The 23,121-nt window shown below is 41.5% G+C and overlaps 1 protein-coding gene across 4 annotated transcripts in view; it reads right to left on the reverse strand.

Moving 5' to 3' along the window:
- Positions 1 to 14,354: 14,354 nt before the first annotated feature.
- Positions 14,355 to 23,121, reverse strand: part of mtss1 (MTSS I-BAR domain containing 1) — a 48,616-nt gene continuing 39,849 nt past the window's right edge. For 2 of the 4 annotated variants that reach the window (XM_057337722.1, XM_057337726.1), the window contains 9 exons: positions 22,900 to 23,007; positions 20,907 to 21,004; positions 20,669 to 20,759; positions 20,161 to 20,277; positions 19,421 to 19,558; positions 18,445 to 18,601; positions 18,044 to 18,070; positions 16,981 to 17,252; positions 14,355 to 16,792 (listed from right to left, as the gene is read on the reverse strand). In XM_057337722.1, coding sequence (XP_057193705.1) covers positions 15,866 to 16,792; positions 16,981 to 17,252; positions 18,044 to 18,070; positions 18,445 to 18,601; positions 19,421 to 19,558; positions 20,161 to 20,277; positions 20,669 to 20,759; positions 20,907 to 21,004; positions 22,900 to 23,007 — 1,935 coding nt within the window. In that variant the 3' untranslated portion in view covers positions 14,355 to 15,865. The remainder of the gene's footprint in view (positions 16,793 to 16,980; positions 17,253 to 18,043; positions 18,071 to 18,444; positions 18,602 to 19,420; positions 19,559 to 20,160; positions 20,278 to 20,668; positions 20,760 to 20,906; positions 21,005 to 22,899; positions 23,008 to 23,121) is intronic. The other 2 variants (XM_057337724.1, XM_057337723.1) reach the window with 2 other exon arrangements.

The following is a 23,121-nucleotide window of genomic DNA, read 5'->3' on the forward strand; positions in this document are numbered from 1 at the left end:
AATATACTCCAACCTATATTCTGTCAGTGTGTGACACGTGAACAAACACAATTCATTCATCTCTTCATGTTCCTTTCCAAACATAAGAGCAACATTTGTCCCTGTGTTGACCTGCGAGGTCAGGGTGACATTTGTGTTGCTGACCATCATGTTCTTTGCACATCCAGAGCAAAATGACCATTCAATATTACTCTACTACTTTAGCCTTTGTTGCAAGTTTTGAACTTGGATCTGAAATTTTGTTAGGTGTAAATATAATAATAAAAATGAATACTTTGTGGACTGACTTTATTACAATTTTAAGAATATTTTTTTAAAAAGTACGACAAGTTCCTGGATCAACATCACTGTTGGCCCACTAACCTTTCTATCAACCAATCAGATTGTAGGATTAGGTTTGGGATCAGTGTTAGTTTTAGGTTTAGGACAGGCTTGTATCCCACTCTTATCAGCCTCTTTTTCTCATTGCTGATTTTAGAGGTTAGCTGTGGTTAGGGATTGGGTTATAGGTTGGGTTTAGGTTAGGACATAACCAAGGTCATTTTGGACAGGGATGTTGATCCAAGAACACAATTGCTTACTTGGAAAAAGTGTTCATTTATAGCCTTTACCAAAAATCCTGTTTTATTATTACAATGGTGGTATTGGAGTAACATGCTTTTTGGAGTCATCATCAAATATATGAAACCATTGTCATCAGAGTTTATAAATGGACTGTTTTGGAGATTTTGGTTTTAACTCAAGTACATGCTGTTCTTGCAGGACAAGAAAACCTAGGACTCAGCAGTGTCACCAAGATAGCCACTAAGTGGACTGACTCGTTTTAAAAAGGCTGAGAGTTCCTAATCTCCAGTCTGCTCAACTGAAGTTGTTAATTTAAGGTAAACAATATAGACAAGGTCATGGTAAAACAGACGTGAATGTAAACACGGCAGGATTAGCAAAGCATAAAAACGCACACTGGTAAATTTCTGTAACTTTGCCTCAGGATTTTGTAAATGTTAACCATAGAGAGAGTTATCATCGTTTTTCTGCACGCCTGGCTCTTAAAGGGATAGTTCACTTAAAAATGTAAACGTCAAAATGTACTTACCCACATGTCACTTCAAATCTTTGTGATTTTACTCTCCATTTCTTCACAGGAACACAAAATAAGTGTGATGAGTGATGGCAAAGCCTTAAAAAGACAAACAGAAGTACCTTAAAAGTAATCGACAGCTAGACAAAAGTAGAAACTATCAGATGTTTATTCATGAAATCACATGCCCCCATTATGATTATTATTTTTTTATTGCAAGAAATAATCTGATGTTATTGTCAATACAAATGACTATTTATGTATCTTAAAGGGATAGTTCAACCAAAAAAACTGTCAGCATTTACTCACCCTCATGTGGTTCAAAACCTACATATGACACTTTCTTCTGTAAAACAAAATACAAGATATTTTGAGAAATGTTCATACAATGGAAGTCAATGGGGGCCAACGTTGTTTGGTTGCCAACATTCTTCAAAATATCTTCTTTTGTGTTCTGCAGAAGAACGAAAGTCATACAAGTTTGAAATGACATGAGGGTGAGTAAATGATGAAAGAATTAGCATTTTTGGGTGAACTATCCCTTTAAGAAAACAAAAATCTGATGGAAAAACTGCGGATTGACATAACGCCCCCATACACCGGGAGACAGAGGTGTCAGTATGGTGTCAAGCATGGCGCGGGTCTCCTTTAACACTGCTTTGGGCTTTTGAAGCCACCGCTAGCCAATCAACAGTACACAATGTTCAGATATGTAATCGACTCATATCTCTCGACACAACTCAGAATAGCTACACTATGGTGGGAAAATATGTCCTCCTTCACATATGGAGAGATAGAGTTTAGTGTCTAGCTCAAGCACGGACCAACAGCGAAACATACACTCCATGACCCAACAGAGATACCAAACCCAGTTAATTCGATTATATTCATTAGCTGGAACTCAAGACTGCCTGAGGCCAACATGACATGTTTCAAAGGATTTGAAAGTATGTAACTTTTGCTCTTGCAAAAAGAAAAGAAAGGTCACACTCTCAACCCGTGATGTGGTGGCGTAAAATGCAAGAATTTAAATGGCAATAAAGTGATGTAGTTGAAAGAACAAGATTACGGGTTCACTGGCTAATGTTTGCTAGCGGCTGACCTGGCCTACATGATAAGGCCAACAGATGCAATTTCTCACGGCGGCAAACTCCGCTTTGACTTCTTACAAATCATCCGGTTTTGTTTGCGTAGTGGCGCAATGGGTGAAGCGCTTGTTTGAGTACACATTAAAAACATTGCGTTCAGCTGGATGCAGGTTCAAATAATTTGATCTGTGATCTCCAGGCAAACTGGTTTGTTTCCCCATCGCCAGAGTAACACTTATCGGTTTGATGAACTGTGATGTTAGTGTGACATTTGTAGCTATCCGTCGCGTTCTCTGAACATCAAGAGCAACACGACCATTCAATATTGACTTACTGCAAACTCTTACGCGAATTCCACAGTGGATTCATTGAGAACGTGTTTCAATGAAACACATGGACCAATTGTTTGTGAATAACGCGCTGATATGCTAACAGAGCGACCAAAATAATGCTAAAATACACAAAAAAAACTACAAAATGTACCTATATTGAAAAGAATGACTGCATCAAGAACAATAATAATAACAACAACACTATTATTATTATTATGGTCATTATTATTATTGTTATTTTTATCATCTATTAATATTAATAACTGATAAAATTGTATGCTTTATGATTTTCTTTACATTTGTTTTTTGTATAATTAATAAAACCAATATTCTCTGCCATGATGTAGTTTTTGCCAAAAAAATTCAAATATATAATTTATATATATATATAAAAGTTTAGTGTTTTGTCCTTTTTGTACCATATAGCTCATATTTTGATGTCTTATTCTAACTTGGAAATGAAAACCTATCATGCTTTTTACGTTATAAACAAAACACGAATCTTCATTGAGCCTTTCAAGAGAAATGCTGTATCCAAAGTATAGGGCAAAAAAGCGACGTTAGCTTTGGTTTATTTCACAACTAAAAACCTCGCCAAGCACTCTGTTGTGAAATTTAAAGAGGTGCGGTGTACAAAGCCTCTTAACCACCCATAAAGTTTTCACTACCTTTGCTTTAAATTCTTGTGCATGAGCGTGCATGCGCGTGGCAAGCGTGTTTGCGTAGGACGACAGCACAGCTCGCAAAACGAATGCTTTTCCATTCTTGGGTCTAGAACTGTGACTGTGTGTTAGCTGGATTACAGACCACACAGTGTCCTTCATCTCGATTTTATACACTGTGGTCTCTGAGGGCGTCTGAGGATTTTCCCTATGTTCCATCATGACCTGTCAAGCTGGGATTTAAATGACCGTGCGCGTGCACACGACAAGCACATACTTATACATACGCGTGTTATGCGGACACATACTATGCATAGTTCATTGGCCCCTTGAGTAAATAACCGCTCGGGCCCAGCTCTGGACGATGTTTTAAAAGCAAGTGGAAATATTAGGAACACATGTGGTTGCCATAATGGTAAACACATACTGTACTTCTCTGTGCAATTCAGGCGAGTCTGAACTTTTGGATGTTTATGTTTCTGAGCGTCTTTAAAGGTACACTTTTATCCAATTAGTTGCTTTGGATAAGAGTGTCTGCTAAATGAATAAATGTGAATTGGGGTGGTTGCTTATTGTCCCAAGTGAAATAAAACCTGGCCCTGAGCACCAAAATATCACAGACTACACTGTAAAAACATACAGCCGCGGAACTTAAGAGACCATTACAAATTTTCATTTATTCAGCATTTCTAGCTGTATTGTGGCCATTCCAGTCCAGTGTTTCAACAAAATCAAACCTCGGGAGTGACATAAGCATGACAAGACACACGGAAACTGTGATAAAATTGAGGTTATCACATAAAAATAATCATAATTTTTTTAACTTTTCCTAATTACATGTAAAAAATATTACTGTTGCATTGTTTGTAGTTCACAGAATGAAATAAAAATGATCATTTTACCTAAACACATACCTTCAAGTAGTGAATTCAGAAAAACGAAATGATTGAAATGGTCTCAAATTTCTTCCACGGCTGCATATACTGCCTTAAACTTCTAAGGACACTCAGTTTGGGTTTTACTTAGGTCATTTAAATTTACCGTTTTGTTTAATGTTTTTAACAATATTTTAACTTTAATTTCAACTTGTTTTTTAAGTTATAAGAACTCATCAAAACTTAAAGCAACACTTTAGAACTTTTGCTCACGGCTCCCCGTGTGGTTGATAAGTGCAATTGTCTGTTAACAGTGTCGTAAATAATGTCTCTGTATAAGCTTTCCCGTGAGCAGCGCAATACACGTGAATTTATTTACTAAGCAGATGAAACCGGCGAATGCAGAAATGTCATTTGGAAACCATGTTGCACTCTTCGGCAGGCAGGGGATGGGTGGGGCTGTGTGTACCGACCCGAACACAGAACTTACAGAGTGTGCTTGTAGCTGCTGAGGCTGTTCAGGTAGCAGCGGGAGTACAATTCTTCCACCACTGAAATAATTTTAGAGACATTATTTTAAAGGGATCATATCGCGCGAATACATACAAGTTTTTCTGTGTCTTTGGTGTGTTATAAGTTGCTCATGCATGTATTAGACACGTAAAGTTGCAAAAATTAAAGTGTGGGAACAAAAGATGCATTCTATCTAAAAGCGAATGCTCACCCAGACCTGCCTGAAAGGCCTCGTGTAACCACACCCCCACAAATCTACATCAGTTCGTGGTATGATTTGATTAAGACCGCCCAAATGTAAACGCAAGTAAGGTGGGCGTACCTGTCAGTACAATTGCTTTGGAACCTGATGTTCCAAATATGGTAAGAGGCGTTACATTTCCCTCACACGCTTGCAGTATTCGACCAATCACCACGCACTGGTTAACCGGCCAATCATAGCACACCTCGCTTTTTAGAGCGATGAGCTTTGTAAAAAATCTGCGCGTTTCAGAGAGGCGGAGCAAAGAGGAGATACAAACATGCACGGTGTGTGGAAAATACAGTGGTTTTGAACCTTAAATCGTGTATACACATTGCATTACATCTAAAACAAACCAAAATATTTGTTTTAGCCGTGTCATATCACCCCTTTAAGGTCGAAAAACTACAAAGTGTTGCTTTAATATAGCAAGTTGAATTGACTTCAACTAAAGCCAAAACAAAGAAGTCTTTCCCCGATAATTTATTTAACGTTGAATCAATGTTAAATTGGTTATCATCAACATTGATTCAACATTAAATCAATTATCTTTGCAATCTGGGCTGGCAACCCTTTCAATCACAAAAAAGTACATTCTATAATCAAAAATGACACAATGCGCCCTCTCTTCAAATCTCTGTCCACCCCGATGTTCTGTTCTCCTGTCATCGCATTACGACCATTTCCATCTCGCCACATCACCATAAGGGCCTGAATACGACAACTGTTGGGGTGATCAAATGTCACATTGCACTACATTGCAAGAGAAAGAGAACTGAAACACACAGAGAGGAAGGCAAAGAAAGGGTTAGCTACACAGTTTTTCCTTTTTCATTTGCTAAAGAACTGACGTCATTTAAGAGAAGGGGAGGTCCACTTTGCCCCATTCCTGAAGGCAAATGTTAAAGATACACCCAGGAGTAACATGCGCAGCACGCGGAGAGAGCGTGGTGAGAGCATGGGAAGACCTGTCAGTTATGAATGGGTGGGATTATGAACAGGATGATGGGACTGGAGTGTAAGAACAGCTTTCGACATGCATAAGTAATGTGAGAAGGGGGGGTGGCATGGGGGCTTTTCTCAGGAAACGTGAAGGCTATTGGAGTTCTTCCGTGAAAATGCGACACGTTGACTGTTGACAGTGCCAATGGTTCTGCGGCGTGCTTGTGTTTGCTGAGGCCGACTGGCTTTGTAGATATAGGCAAATGCTGCAACTCTATTCATAGCGTTTCAGTAGCGGATTTACTACATAGCGAGAGGCCCACCGCCAGGCTGAAGCTGAAACCAGCGCCGCCCGTTTCTCATCCCCCCTTTTAAGACTTCTTTCCGGAATCCTGTGCTTCACGTATTCTCCGTTACGCTTGACATGTCCTTATTCTCTATTACGCTTTTAAAAGTCTAATTTTAAAGGTAATTCATAAAAAAAGGTTTGCTGCTACAGCAAAGATAACCTCACAAGGACCTCGATTCAAACAAATCATCTGACCGGATGTCTGCTGAGGTAACACTGAAATATCCAACTTAGTTTTCAAACGGAAAGGGGAGAAAGAAAGGCTGGTACAATGCAGCACGCTTCCTCATTCATTGTACCCTGCGTTTCTCATTTTCCAGACTCACTCCGCGCAGGGTCTTTCTGAAGGAGTCTTTCTGTGAGGAATGTGTTTGGAAGAGCGCCAGTGTGTTTGCATAGTGCGGGAACAGTCCCTCCCTTTGTCAGAACTGTACGCCATTGTAGTATCCTCTGCCAGCTGCCGTTCCGCACTGCGATTGGCCGACGTTTCGCGCGCTTTACCGTCTCCTGCAGCAGAGTGTGAGAGAACAAAAGGTCAATGAGTCCGTTGCGCTGTAAAGGAGGGGCTGCGCTCTATACGCCATCGCTCTCTCTCTCTCTCGCTCTCTCGCTCTCTCTCTCTCTCTCTCTCTCTCTCTCTCTCTCACACACGCTTGCTCTAGAAAGAACTACGAAGGAGACTACTTCCTCTCTCGTACTATAAACATATGGTTTACAGAAGCTACTGGTTAGGGGGAATATAATAATGCCTTGGCACATTTGTTTAGAGAAAGATGGATGAATGGATAGACAGACAGACATATGATTGAATGGCAGACAGAAAGACAGATACTGTATATGCATTTACAGACAGACCGACAGATGGTGGATGGATCGACAGACAGACAGGCAGGAAGACAGATACAGTATAGAGATGGCCAGACAGACAGACAGAAATAAAGATGGGTGGATGGACAGACATTTGAAATATTAACAGATGGATGGATGGACGGACATATAGACAGACAGGCAGGAAGACTGATATAGAAATGGATGGATGGATGATAGATGGACGGACAGACAGACGACAGATTAATAGATGGACATATAGACAGTCAAACAGGAAGACGGATGGATGAATGGATGGATGGACGGACGGACAGACGACAGATTAATAGATGGACATATAGACAGTCAAACAGGAAGACAGATATATAGATGGATGGATGGATGGACGGATGGACAGACAGATGGTAGATTACAGATATAGAGATGGATGGATGGATGGACAGACGACAGATTAATAGATGGACATATATAGACAGTCAAACAGGAAGACAGATATAGGGATGGATGGACGGACGGATGGACGACAGATTAATAGATGGACATATAGACAGTCAAACAGGAAGACAGATATAGAGAGATGGATGGATGGATGGATGGACAGACAGCATCCACCATCCACCATCCATCTCTATATCTGTCTGACTGTCTATATGTCCATCTATTAATCTGTCGTCCGTCCGTCCGTCTGTCCATCCATCCATCCCTATATCTGATAGATGGATGGATGAGATAGATGGATGGACGGACGGACGGACGACAGATTAATAGATGGACATATATACAGCCAGACAGGAAGACTGATATAGAAATGGATGGATGGATGGATGAATGAATGGAAAAACAAATGATAGATTAATAGATGGACATACAGACAGACAGATATTAAGGTGAATGGATGGATAAATGATTCAATGGCAGACAGACAGACAGAAGCTAGAATGAGGGTATGGATGGATGGACAGACAGACATGGATGTATATCTGGATGCACAAACAGATAAGCAGAAGGACAGACAGACAGAGATGTACTGATATCTGGATGCACAGAGCATTATACATGAATTATCATTCCTTTAGAGTCAACACAGACAGAGTTACTAGCAGTGACGTCTCATTTCTACTATGAAGGCAACACAACATGCGTCTGACTAACATTACAGAGGCATCTAGTGGTTAACTGAAGCCATGGCGACACACTGCTATTATCTTACAGTACATTCACTGAGTGCCAGTGTCCAATCAAGAACCTTTCCATTTCACAACCCATTGTGAAGATGCTCTTTGAAGTTAGAGAGGGGGACGTGTAACCCAAGAAGCTCAGAGGTAGCGAGAGATGCTGGGGATATGCCAAAGTGCATTACCTCAGCATGACACACACACACAAATCTCTGAACTAACACACCATCAGTGTGTGTGGCATCACACACACACGGGCCTCCGCTTTCACGTGGCTCAGGGTGGCATTAGAATCAGGTTTCCGTGGTAACCATGGACACTGGATACAAGGGCAGCTGCAATTTGGCGGGAAAGGTCCCTCGGAAACATGCTTTTGTGTACTTTGGTATTCTTTGTACCGGGCAGAGCGGTAGATCTCCTTTCAGCTTAGGGAGGGCGAACAGAAAACAGGAACGTTTTTCTTCTATATATCTATAAAAAAGCATGTGCAAATATTTTGTAACACACTAATGTAAGCTGTGTTTGCAAAGTACTCATTTCATTCAACAAAATTAATGGTCCCATTGTGTCACAAGGAAATTACATTTCGAAACTCATCACTCTATCAAACGTTATCACAATCTAAGGAATCGTTATCGCAATTTTTGGAAGGGCGCAATAAAACGCTCCATTGACAAACTGCCTTTTGCATCAGACTGGGATGAAGTCCAAAAGCTGTTTCTCACATGACACGGCGTGCCCACAACGCCTCAAAGACTTTTAACTGATTCACACATCAAACATAACTATAGCTACATATTAACACATTTATTGTACAGTCAGTATAATAGGATTGGTGTCACAGAACAGTTTGTGCAGAATAAGTTGGCAAACAGAAAAATAGCGCGGTTTATCTAACCGTCGAGGTCGGAAAATCATTTCCTGCCTACTGGGTGACTACACAATGCCGACTGAGCTAAAGGAATCTCTTAAAAACATTAGCAAATTTGTGAAGGAAACACTATTTAATAAAAGGGTCACAAGTCTAACATTGATGTGAGATATGAGATACTCAGAAGTAAACACACCGAAAATGATCTACACTGACTCGAGTGACATCAAATCATTAATAGCCTTTAAATATCAAATATTCATAACACGCACATCGACGTGTGTGATCGACCCAAAATACAAAAGAACGAACACACACACTAAACCAAATACGGCTGGCTTTCTGTCTATCGCCTACAGGCCGATTTTATCTAACAGCGTGTTAGATGAAAATAAATGTGAACTATGCTAATATAGTAAAATAAAGTTAAAGAGATCACCCCAAAATAAAAATTCTGTCATCATTTATTCACCCTCATGTCGTTCAAAACCTGTATGTGACTCTCTTTCTTCTGTGGAACACGAAAGGAGATATTTTGAGAAATGTCTCGGTGGTTTTGTGTCCATACAATGGAAGTCAATGAGGACCAGTGTTGTTTGGTTACCAACATTCATTCAAATATCTTCTTTTGTGTTCTGTAGAAAAAAGTAAGTCGTACAGGTTTGGAAGGATATAATGGTGTATAAATAATGAAAGAATTTCCATTTTTGGGTGAATTATCCCTTTAAATAATGTTTTCCTACTTAATGTCTATACTAATTTTATGTTCCATTTTGGACACACAGCACTGTTGTAAAATATGTATTAATGTCACGGTTTATATTTCCATGTGAATACCATGGTCTTAAATACCAAAAATCACACAATGAAATTCTGGGAACAAAAAGTCAATTGTTTTGTCTCAACAGTCATGGGAGAGCGTCAGTGTTACGAGACAGACAGACTCTGGCGTGATGCAGCTATCAGCATCAGATCAGAGCAAGTGTCACACATCTCCTTCGTGACCAATCACAGATGCTGGCACCACTACTGAAGACACAACCAGACATACGTTTATTCCCACTGTCCTGGGGGTAACGAGAAAGACATTGCGTGCCATGAACACTCAGTCCAGCTTTGGCAGCGCTTAAAAGTGACAGTGTACCCAAAAATGTGAATTTTATCATCGTTTACTCACCCTCATGACGTTCTGAACCCATATGACTCGATTCTGTAAAACGCAAAAAGGAAGACCAGTTATGCTGTTCTTTCTATGTAATAAAAGCATCTGGTGAACACACGCACAAAAAGTACTCCATTCTTCATTTAAAAGAGATTTTAAAGAAAGAGTTGCAAAGACACACAGAAAGAACTATACTGAATGGTTATTTTTTACATTGCTGACATTGCGTGCATTAATGACTGATGTGAATGTGTCACAGGTTGACTCGGACCTAAACATACACACAGAAACCGTCAAGGTCACAGACATTGACAAAGCTGGCGATTTACGTTATGGGGAGATCCCAGGGGAAGGCAGATGCTTACAGTTTAGGGTTAAACATACAAACATACATAAAGAGATAAGCCGGGAGAATAACTGGAGTAAAGGTCAAGTTCAGGGCTGGCGGTGTGTGTGTTGTGGTTAGGGAAACTGTTATTCTAACGGTCTGGAGGTGACTCAGTGCTTAATGCACCGCAATAGGATGAAAATGAGTCACTTTCCCTTTTAAACACACATACACCGAGAAGCTGTAGCGCTCACCTCTTAACTCATCCCAAATGGGTAGTCAACAGGATTACATAAGGAAGAGTAAACAGAGGGTGATGGGAAAACAAACACAGAAAAACATAAATCACCTGCAGTCTTTTAACGGTGCTTCTGAGTGTCTTTGGCAGGTGAAACTCGTTTTAATGGAGTTACCAAACGCTCCTAATATTACCAAATGTTAGTTTGATCAAATACAAGCCATGTCCAGGATTTCTTTTTTTTCTCGTTAAAAGTCACATTTTATTTTTATATATTTTATGTTCTCATTTTACCCTTAATCGGATATTATTACTATTCACAAGCATGCCAATGAAGTACCTTTAAAATGAAAAAAAAAAAGGAATATTACAATAACCAAGAAGAGTATTTTAGACACTTACAGTAAAGTAACTCTTTTCTTTTACTTTTCAGACATGGATCATGACAAATGTCAATGCATGATTTGTGTACCAAGATACCACCACAATACTTACAAAAATAAAGGTCCCCAGAAAGATGTATGATGCTGGGATGTACAGTTCCATAAAAGTTCCACCGACTAGAAAAAAGGTTGTTTTTACTAAAAAGTTGTTGGAAGAAACCCCAAAATGCACATTTTTGATTTCGTCATCTCTTTCAAAGAGAGGTTTTGCTATGTATTGCAATTGGCAGTCACATTTTTCACTGCTTTATGTCCAACCAGCTTACTGGGAACGTTCTCTCAACGTTATTAAAACATCCCTACAGTAACATTAAAAAGCACCTCATCATTTATGTCACTGCTAGACGTTGGTATAAAAACGGTATTCTTACATCGCAAGTAGTAGTAATAGTTTTCGTAGTTTGACTGAAATATTAGCACAACGTTCTTAAAACATACTTTTCTCAGCAGGCCACGGATCTCCTCCTTTTAACAGTAAATCAACATTTTCTTTTTCACACAACAGCTGACAGGAAATGTCGGATAGTATGAATAGTTTGCACATGACCACTTCGAGTTTGATTCATGCCTTGAGCCACTTCACTATCTCCCGGGAATACTGATTCCCCCACCTACTATTTTAAGCAGGAAAAGAAGCCTCTGTTCCTGGAAGTGACGAGGGGTCCCGGGCTTATTCAGCGGTTTACAGCGCCCTCATGTGTCAGCTGGTGAAACAGATCGAGGTGAGTCAGCATGGTGCAACCACACAGCAACACCGATAGAGTGACATTCAGGCCAGATGAGATCACCGGATTAACGTGGCCGGCAGTCATACGACTGATATAAAACGCTTAGTCACTGTGATACAGCTGCGTATTACATCTGAGAGAGCAACACCAAACCGGATCTCTTACACAATATGAGTCACCCGGTTTTATGTACAAAACAATGAATCTAAATGTTTTTACATAACCCCCACTAAACAACAATATAATAAAGTGAAGGTCCTTGTTATGCATTATGTAAATGTGCTGATTTATGATTACGCGCATGACGCGACAAGGTAGATTTTGAGGTCCAATCTAATAAAATCTATGTATGTATGTATCTATCTATCGCAATTGTTTGCAGAAACTCTGAGGGAATAATATTATAAAAAAGCACTTAAATCTTAGATTTCTCTTAGATTCCACTGTAATTGTATCGGAGTAAACTGCAGCTGTTAATCATAAAACAAAGTGTATAAAATGAAAACAGGGACTCAGATTTTCTTTTTAAACATTGATATATTTTTAATCCCACATTCCATTGTTTTCTGAGGCTTGAGCATTGACTTCTCTCTCTCACACACGCACGCACGCACGCACGCACGCACGCACGCACACACACACACACGCGCACACACACACACACACACACACACACACACACACACACACACACACACACACACACACACACACACACACACACACACACACACACACACACACGCCTGGCCGTAATGGTTTTTATACTGTACAAACTGTATATTTTATCCCCTAACCCAACCCCTAAACCTAAAGATCATAGAAAACTTTTTGCATTTTTAAAAAAATATTGTTCTGTACAATTTATAAGCTTTTTTGCTCATGGGGACCTCAATTTTGGTCCACACGGTTACACGAGTCCCCATGTGTTGGGGTGCATTCAGGTTTAGGTCCCCACCGGGATATACAAACTGTCACACACACACTTTTCTGAGGCTTGAGCATTGACTTCTCACACACACGCACGCACATACACACTCGCACACACATGCATGTTTTATTATCTCCGTGGGGACAGTCCATAGACGTAATGGTTTTTATACTGTACGAACTGTATATTTGATCCCCTACCCCTAACCCAACCCCTAAACCTAAAGATCGTAGAAAACTTTTTGCACTTTTTTTTAGATTTTCAAAAGTTATCGTTTTGTACAATTTATAAGCTTTTGTGCCATTGGGGACCTCAGTTTTGGTCCCCATGAGTTGGTGTGCATTCAGGTTTAGGTCCCCACTAAAAACCAAGTCCACTTTTCTGAGGCTTGAGCATCGACTTCTCACACACACGCACGCGCACACACAGGGTCAGTTATTCACACAGCTCTTTCACATCCCCACACTCTTGATGTCAATGCCAAAGCATCTTTAAATTTCACATCCAACAATAATAATACCTCCTTTTGAAATAAACACAGAATTTATCTCCAATCTTGCCACTTGCTGTAGGTTTAAAAAACAACAACGGTTGAATACATTTTCCATGTATATCAACATGTCAATATTTTCCATGTATATCAACATGCATAATGACCTTATAATGTCTTATCGCATTACTCTCTGAATAGTACGCATCAAAGAATCAAAATTAACATTTTTGTGTCTTTAATATGCTATTGGTCTATTTCATTTGGGTACATTTTATCATGACATGGCACTATTGCGGACGTCAATTTAAGGCATTAAAAAAGTCAATCTAAGCAAAGCAAATAAGAGAAACATTCTTAACTCTAACTTTTATTCAACACCCGTTGGGTAAATTCCCTCGTTTCCACCTGCTGATCTAAGAACAGTACAGTCTCTGTTTTAACAAGCACAACTAGAAACGAGTCATAAAGGCGTAAGCAGAAGTCAGACCTGCATACAAGGACAAAACACTGTATCATAGCAGACAACACTCGCTGGCCTAATAACAAGACCTTGTCCTTACACACAACTCCTTAAACGGCTTTAACATCACCACCCAATGCAAATGAGTGGAACAACATCTCACCTTTCAGAGTAAAATGATATTATTTTACATTCAAACTGAGAGAGAGAGAGGCAGCTGCAAGATAATCCTTCAGTACAAAACCCGAAGAACATTGTGTCAGGAGTCAACTTCTGTAAATCACTGTAGAGAGAGAAAACAATCGGGCATACAGATGAACAGGGGCCGAGAAATCCTATACTGGGGCGGACAGGTGTGAAGTAACCCTAGATTCAGAACGAGATGAAAAGGAGATAAAAGAGCAAGAAAACGGGGAGTAAGGTCAGTTCATGTGCAGTCATTTTATAGACGGAGAAAGGAGAACTTCAAAAAGTCTAAACAAATACGAAGCGCACCTGCCAGCATGTGCGAGATGGAAATAGTAAACGATAAGACGCATCAAAGAGTTCAGACGTCTTCCGATGGGTGCTGCCACAAAACAAAAGTGTACACACACACACAAGCACCAAACTTTGAGTCATTTCTGAATATCAGGTTTATTTACATACAGCATCATACATGGATAAAAATAGTGAGAGTACAAAGATGATGCTTGATGCAAGAAACCTGGTATTAAAAATGTTAAAACGGGATGCACTTCAAGTCAACGTCCAGCGTCGGCTTCCAATTATAAAAAGAAAAAGGCAGCAAAACCAAGAGAATTCTGGGTAAGGCGCTCTCAGATCAAATTCTAAAATGTATTTAAAATAAAGATAGGCTAAACTATGCTTGATTTTATACAAACAGTCTCCAAACGGCTAAAAAGAATCATGTGGAAAAGTAAAATAACACAGAAAAAAAAACAGGACTGATCCTTCGGTTTCAATATTCATGACAAAAGCATCTTTACGCAAACTGCATTTTATTCCCCAGGTGCGGATAACGTTGCCATTTGGGTTTAAGCTGTGAAGGATTTTGCTTTTTAGGTGCGTTTAGATGATGAGGGCCTTAAAATAGTTCACTTTGTGAATATAGTATTTCTTATAGTGTTTTATGTGAAAGAAAAGTAAATACCTATAAAACATCAATGAGTTGCAATTTTTGAAATCCAAGGCTTGTCTGTCGTAATGCAACCGTTCAAAAAAAGTCAAAGCGGGCCACAAGTTTGAGAATCAGACATGAGTCTTTATACCAAATACCTCAAGGACAGCAGCGTCGTACGCATCTACAGAGCTACAGCGTCAACGCTTTGGTAAACAAACGATTAAAAAAGATTCGCAATCAGACAGGTCGAATAAATAACCACAGTGATGCCTCGTAAGCTCTCACAGTTATATGCAACACAAATATGACGCACTATTCCAGTCCTTCATTCATCCACCCAATTCTTACTTCCTCCCTGCTTTCCTCTGATTGGCTGCGTTTACTGCAACCGCAACGCATGTCCAGTAGTTGGGCGGATTAAAGGCAGTGGTGCAGTTTTCCTTTCCTCTAAACTGTACAAAAATAGACGTCTAGCGCTGCTTTATGTAATTTCCGAAACAAACAAAAAACAAGAATAATACAACAATCTCTCAGTTCGCTAATATATACAGAGGTTTTTGATCTCTAACCAGAAGGCCGAGTGCTTTTCTTCCGCAAATACAACATAAACAAATAAATTTGATATACCTTAAAAGCTTGAACGATCAATCTGTAAATCTAAATACATATATATATATCTGTATCTATATATCAGTTTACATGTATGAAGCGCACAGCCTGCAGAATGAACTTTAACGTATCGAGGCGACATTCGTACGGACACTGCATCTACAACTTTTCCAAGTCTGACAAAGTTTGATCTTCAAGCACAGTGTAGATAAATCAAAACGGATTTTCCAGAACCGAAAATGTCTCGTTGCAGGAATCATTCATAAATGAACAGTTTTTTCTCTACTTAATGAAAGTATACGCAAATGTCACCAATAAAAAATGCTGTGAAACGAAAAGTCGCGAAGCCACACAACTGTAAAAATCTACTGATCCATTCGGCGAAAAGATCAAAGTTCAGTTGAGATGGTCGGGTGTGATGAAAGGTGCCGAACGATCGTTGGTAAGTGTCCGACGTAGTTTGACTCTGCGGATCATGCTCAGCATGTCACCTCCGCTGCCCGGATCGGGAACGCTGTCGGAGCGGTTCACAGCAGGTTGGGTCAAGTCGGGCTGGACGCTTTCGGTCGGCGCGCTGGAAATGTGAACCGTCGCATTCGGCGGCTGATGTTGGTTCTGTTGCTGTTGACAAGGATGTGTTTGAGGCTTCTGTTGTTTAAATTTCTGCTGGAGCTCTTTTTGACATCCCAGTTCTTGATACTGCTGCTGCTGCTGTTGATTGTATTGTTGCTGTCGTTGACTGTATTGCTGTTGTTGATTGTAATGTTGTTGTTGATTATACTGTTGTTTGTATTGCTGGTGTTGTTGACTGTATTGTTGCTGCGGTTGTTGACTGTATTGTTGCTGTTGTTGTTGACTGTATTGTTGCTGTTGTTGTTGACTGTATTGTTGCTGCGGTTGTTGACTGTATTGTTGCTGCGGTTGTTGACTGTATTGTTGCTGCGGTTGTTGACTATATTGTTGCTGTTGTTGTCTGTACTGTTGTTGTTGATTATTTTGCTGCTGCGGCTGTTGTTGATTATTTTGCTGTTGTTGCTGACACTGTTGTTGATACTTCCTCTGCTGTTGTTGATGCAGCGCATACTGCTGTTGTTTGCTCATTTGATAAAGCTGCTCTGCGCCGCCCACCGGTGGCTGCCCGGGGAACATGGAATAGTACGGGGGTGGCATGGCGCTCAGGCTTTGGGTGGACGTACAGAGGTTATGTTTGGTGTGAGCCAGATCTGATCCAGGTAGGCGGTTACTCTGCATCACGCCTGTCGGGCACACGGCCTCCTCGCTGCCGCTCAGACCGGCTGTGGAAACAGACGCCTTCAGTGGAACCTAAGAGTGAAGATAAAAGCGGTTTTCATACCGTACTACAATAAGAAAACAAAACCACAACTATGATAAATAGTTATATATAATAGATATACAAAATGTGGCAGTTTGTATTTTGTTGGAATTAGTTTGCTTCTAAGCCACTTGTGTTTGTTTACAAAATTGTCCAGATTATTCTAATCCCGAAATACCTGTGGTGTGGAGATCGGTATGGGAACTCCTCCACTGATGGTGCCACGGCGAATGTTGGGCTTGCTGGAGGGTTTACGGCGAATAGTTGCCGTGTGGGGCCCTATAGGCTCGGGGTCCATCAGCAGGCTGACGGTGGATGCCGGCCTCTTACTTTGAAACATTTTGCGGTAATTCAGACTCAGGTCGCTGTTGCGAGGAATCGTAGATGATTTATCAAAATCTGACTGACCGTGGCCGTCCTCTCCACCATGAAGAGAGATATAATCATAATCTGGGAGAGAGACAAAACAAAGAGAAAATGTCAGTTTAAAACAAGATCGACTGTAGTCTTTAGTAATTAGTGATAGCACTTTTAAAATCGATTAAAAAAAGAAATGTTGAATTTATATATTCAGGCAGCGATTATTGAAAAAATAACTGATCGTACACATTACATTATAACCATAACAAAAACATCATTTTTCATAGTTTTATATAGTAAAATAAACATTTTGTCGCCTTGGAACTGTAAGGTTCTATCTGACGTTTTTGTCAAAATTTAGTTACTCACATATTCTTATTCTGTGACAACTTATTTACTGTATGTGATGTTTGTTTCTTTATGTTGTGTACATTTTTTTCTTACTTTTGTTTGGAGTCAAATGGAATACAGAAACTTTGAAGCTCGTTATCTCAAAACTGACAGAATGCAGATAGAACCTTAAAATTCCAAGGTGACGATTTGTTTAAATATAAATAAATAATGGAAAAGCTATGTAAACACAACAATAGTACTGAATTATCTCCCTTAGAAAATGAATAAAAATGACTTGCACAAACTGTGAGCTCTGTGTTTTAACTCATGATATGTGAATATGGACAACAGAGATGACAGCCAATGAGATGCAAGAATCTCACGATTATACTCGATCAAGCATATAGATAACAGTCTTTAAACAAGCGTACGCCTGCGACATGACATGGATTCCTCTTAAGAAATGACATTTTATGCTGTTGATTATTTGCATATGAACACAATGAGAGCAATCAAGTCAGTCTGTGCAATGACATTCAGAAACCTACCATATAGAGGTGGTTCTTTCTTTATCGCTGTAAAAGAACAATAAAGTACGTTTAACATACATACAAAAGGCCCAAAACACGCACTGGCGAAAATCTGTGTCTGTGATATGCGAAAGCACATCAAATTGGATCTAAAATGATTATTTTATGTCAAAAAGGCAAATGTGATTCCCAAACCACAAATCAGATTATGGTGTCTATTGAGCATCAGTGATGTAAAATGTGACGTCACTAAATTGTGCTCAAGTAAAATACGCTACACCAAGGAACAGAAAAATAGGTTTAAACAAAATGAGCAAAAGTAAAATAGATGGTTTTAAAATCTCTCTGCATGTGTGTTGAAGTGTGCATGTGTAATAAAGACTCAAAAAATAGCTCATGCATAAATGTGTGATACTGACCATGCTGTGAGGGTATGGTGTCTTCAGAGCACGACGGTGTAGTGGTCTGCGTGCTGTATCCACTGGAGCAATGGAGGGAATCTCGGCTGGTCCGAGGAGCTTCCGAGTTAAGCCCGCCTCCCAGCCCAAGAGTCAGCTGATCTCTGCCTGTCTGTGGCTATGGACGGGGATGACAACCAATCAGAGTTAAGAGAAAAATTCTAAAGTCACGGTCATTGCAAAAATATATTAATAAAGTCGGCACACCAAAGCTTTACAAATGGATATAATAACAGACTCTGTGTGAGAGTGTGATGTGTCAAAGACTTTATATTTGCATTTAATTGCAGAAAATGAAAACTGGAGACAGAACTGTCAAAGTGACAGATAAGATGCTCTGTATTTTTTCAGACCTCAAGTTCATTTTTATTTTAAAGCATTACAACAATAATAATTGTATTAATACTTTTAAGGCTAATAATGTGATAATAATTTTATGTGATAACCTCGATTTTTATCACAGTTTTCATGTGTCTTGTCATGCTGTCAGTCTTTCACATTGCTGTCGGATGACCTTATGTCACTCCTGAGGTTTGATTTTGTTCATTGAAGCAGTCTGAATGAGCTCCATTTTAATCTCCATTGCAATCATATTAATGCACCAGCTCTTTAATACTTCATTATCACCCCACACTTAGACTAATAATACTATACAAAAAACGACAGTGTTCACAAGGAAGTTATTCATGCAACATTAATCAGACTTGTTCCTCTTCGCAATGTTCTGCAATTAATTCAGCCATTAACAGTACAGACTCCACTTTAAACGTCCTCTAATAGATCATTTGAAGCGTAGGTGTGCTATTATTTTTACTTGTGTAAATGTTATACTTTGTGGAAAAAATTGTGGAACACGAGCAATATGCAGAGTTATTCACAAACCCTTAACAGTGTAAAATACTTAATTCATCAATTCTGTACAAAAACAAGCGTTTACCTTGCTGGAGGTGGACAGGGTCCTGGATCTTTCCTCATGACCACCGTACACTTTGTGTGGTGGGGGCATGGAGGTCCCGTTCTCTGTGCCTGGGGCGTTTGGACCTTGCCAAGGCTGGCTGTTAATGCCACTTTGATCCTACAACAAGAACAGAGTTTCTTATTGTTCCATTGAAACACAGGTCAGGCAATGGAAAAAATGATGTACTCGAAGATTTGTGAGTCAGTTTAGAAGCAGCCATGCGGGTTATAATGGTTAATGTGCTTTTGTGTTAACGCAGAGGGGGGACATGATACAACTGATGTGACATTTAAGTTTATGTGCAGTCAGGTAGTCAATTATTGTAAATCAGACCCTGCAAAAAATCATATAAATATTGAAAAGATATTGAAATGAGCACGGCAAAGAAAAGATGACTAATAAAATCAAATAATTGTGTTTCTGCACATCATACGTTACATGACTGCACACAATTCTTCATACAACTTTCATTCAAGAAAATAAGTATACAAAGTATGAACGATGGTACAATCCATAAATAATCCATATAGGATTATCAAAAGGTGCACTTCCGTAATGGCCTGCAGAGGGAGCTCTCTGAGCCACAAACACATCCTCCACACACAGACACTGACAAATACCCATTAGAGGTAAGTGTACAAAAGTACATGCAGTGATGATTTAGTCATTGACAGTCCATTCACAGTTAACACACAGCACGACAACGAGTCGATGCTCACAGTGCTCCTGTGGCGTGGGTGTGGCCCGCGACGGGCGGTGCGGAGGATTGTGGGAGAACTGCTGTGTGAGCGAGCGCCCTCCTCTCCTCCCGGCAGGAGGAGAGGACTGCGTGAGCGCTGAGGGGTGGAGATGAGGAGCAGGGAGAAATGCAAGAAGAGAAACGTCATTAGACGGTGTCGTATCCAAACCCTGTCAAATTCTCAACATTCATGTTCTAAAAGCTCTTTGGCTCTTTAGACCTTTAAATTTCACTGGTTTTGTGAAGTCAATTATTATCATAGAAATTATACACAGCCGCAGCGTGATGTAAACAAAGCCGCATATAGTCCATTTCTCGTTTTCTGTATTCTTGATTGGGGTCTGGATTTGGCATTTATCCGGGCTTAATGTTGCTGAATGTGTATTTTAAGTGACATGCTGAAACAATTTGAGTTTTGTAGCTCTAGATTAGTGTTTGGCACTGGTAAGAAAGGAAAAAAAAGGAATGACATAGTTTGTCTGTGATACCTGTGTTACGTCTGGTGGCCGCAGGTGAAGCCCATCAACTGCACTTGATATGGAGTCCAAAGATGGGACATGACGTACAGAGGTGTAGGTACTGAAGAAAGTGAGAGATCATGTCCCTATTATATCACAGATAAAATTCTCAAAATATCAAACCCACGAGGATCCTTAGCTTGCTTTAAATCTTTAGTTACAACTTGTTAGACAAACTTTTAATTAAACGGCCTTTCACTCAACTTACCTGCTGATGCTGCTCTTGCGTGATAACGTGTTGCTAGGTGACGCAGGTGGAGTCTGATACGTGTAGCTGTAGTCAGAGCTTTTAAGATCAAGAATAACCTGCATGAAGACAACGAAACAAAACATCAGTGCGAGCAAAACTGAACGTAAGAAAGAGTAAGAATGAACTTTAAAATAGTGAGACAAGACAACAGGGAAAAGAACAGGACGAAAGGACATCAGAGAGTGAGACAGCACATCAGAGAGAGCGAGACCGGGCATCAGAGAGAAAGTGAGGCAGGACGTCAGAAAGCACAAGACAGAATGTCAGAGAGAGAGCGAGACAGGACATTAGAGAGATAGTGAGAGCGAGACTGGACACCAGGGGGAGAGCGAGACAGGACGTCAGGGAGAGCGAGACAGGACGTCAGGGAGAGCGAGACAGGACGTCAGGGAGAGCGAGACAGGACGTCAGGGAGAGCGAGACAGGACGTCAGGGAGAGCGAGACAGGACGTCAGGGAGAGCGAGACAGGACGTCAGGGAGAGCAAGACAAGACGTCAGGGAGAGAGCGAGACAGGACATTAAAGAGATAGTGAGAGCGAGACAGCACATCAGGGGGAGAGCGAGACAGGACGTCATGGAGATCGAGACAGGATGTCAGGGAGAGCGAGACAGGACGTCAGGGAGAGCGAGACAGGATGTCAGGGAGAGCGAGACAGGACGTCAGGGAGAGCGAGACAGGACGTCAGGGAGAGCGAGACAGGACGTCAGAGAGAGAGCGAGACAGGACGTCAGAGAGAGAGCGAGACAGGACGTCAGAGAGAGAGCGAGACAGGACGTCAGAGAGATAGTGAGAGCGAGACAGCACGTCAGGGGGAGAGCGAGACAGGACGTCAGGGGGAGAGCGAGACAGGACGTCAGGGGGAGAGCGAGACAGGACGTCAGGGGGAGAGCGAGACAGGACGTCAGGGGGAGAGCGAGACAGGACGTCAGGGGGAGAGCGAGACAGGACGTCAGGGGGAGAGCGAGACAGGACGTCAGGGGGAGAGCGAGACAGGACGTCAGGGGGAGAGCGAGACAGGACGTCAGGGGGAGAGCGAGACAGGACGTCAGGGGGAGAGCGAGACAGGACGTCAGGGGGAGAGCGAGACAGGACGTCAGGGGGAGAGCGAGACAGGACGTCAGGGGGAGAGCGAGACAGGACGTCAGGGGGAGAGCGAGACAGGACGTCAGGGGGAGAGCGAGACAGGACGTCAGGGGGAGAGCGAGACAGGACGTCAGGGGGAGAGCGAGACAGGACGTCAGGGGGAGAGCGAGACAGGACGTCAGGGGGAGAGCGAGACAGGACGTCAGGGGGAGAGCGAGACAGGACGTCAGGGGGAGAGCGAGACAGGACGTCAGGGGGAGAGCGAGACAGGACGTCAGGGGGAGAGCGAGACAGGACGTCAGGGGGAGAGCGAGACAGGACGTCAGGGGGAGAGCGAGACAGGACGTCAGGGGGAGAGCGAGACAGGACGTCAGGGGGAGAGCGAGACAGGACGTCAGGGGGAGAGCGAGACAGGACGTCAGGGGGAGAGCGAGACAGGACGTCAGGGGGAGAGCGAGACAGGACGTCAGGGGGAGAGCGAGACAGGACGTCAGGGGGAGAGCGAGACAGGACGTCAGGGGGAGAGCGAGACGGGACGTCAGGGGGAGAGCGAGACGGGACGTCAGGGGGAGAGCGAGACGGGACGTCAGGGGGAGAGCGAGACAGGACGTCAGGGGGAGAGTGAGACAGGACATCAGGGGGAGAGCAGGTGAGGTAGGATGTAAGAGAGAGAGTGAGACAGGACATCAGAAAGATCCAGACAGGATGTCAGAAAGATTGAGACCGGATGTCAACAGAGAGACAGGACATCGGGGAGAATGAGGCAGGGCAGACTAAGTGAGGACACAAGACTCAGAGAGAGAGCGAGACAGGACGTCAGGAAGAGCGAGACACACAACTTTATTTCTATCAAAGACACACAGTACCTGTTCACTTGCAGGGGGCAGTGAGTTTGGATTGGTCGTCAGGGTGCCAAGATCTTCTAGAATCGTCTGTAAGTGAGTGACCTCCCCCAGCATGCTTATCTCCTCGTCCTGACAGGATGTAAGACAATATTGAGGCAAAACTAAGCAACCATCGAAATTTGGCTAGACAGTGATGTATTGTGTATGAAATTGAAGACAACTGAATATTTAGCAAACGGAATA

The sequence above is a fragment of the Triplophysa rosa genome, linkage group LG7, assembly GCF_024868665.1.
Source record: "Triplophysa rosa linkage group LG7, Trosa_1v2, whole genome shotgun sequence".
Taxonomy (NCBI): domain Eukaryota; kingdom Metazoa; phylum Chordata; class Actinopteri; order Cypriniformes; family Nemacheilidae; genus Triplophysa; species Triplophysa rosa.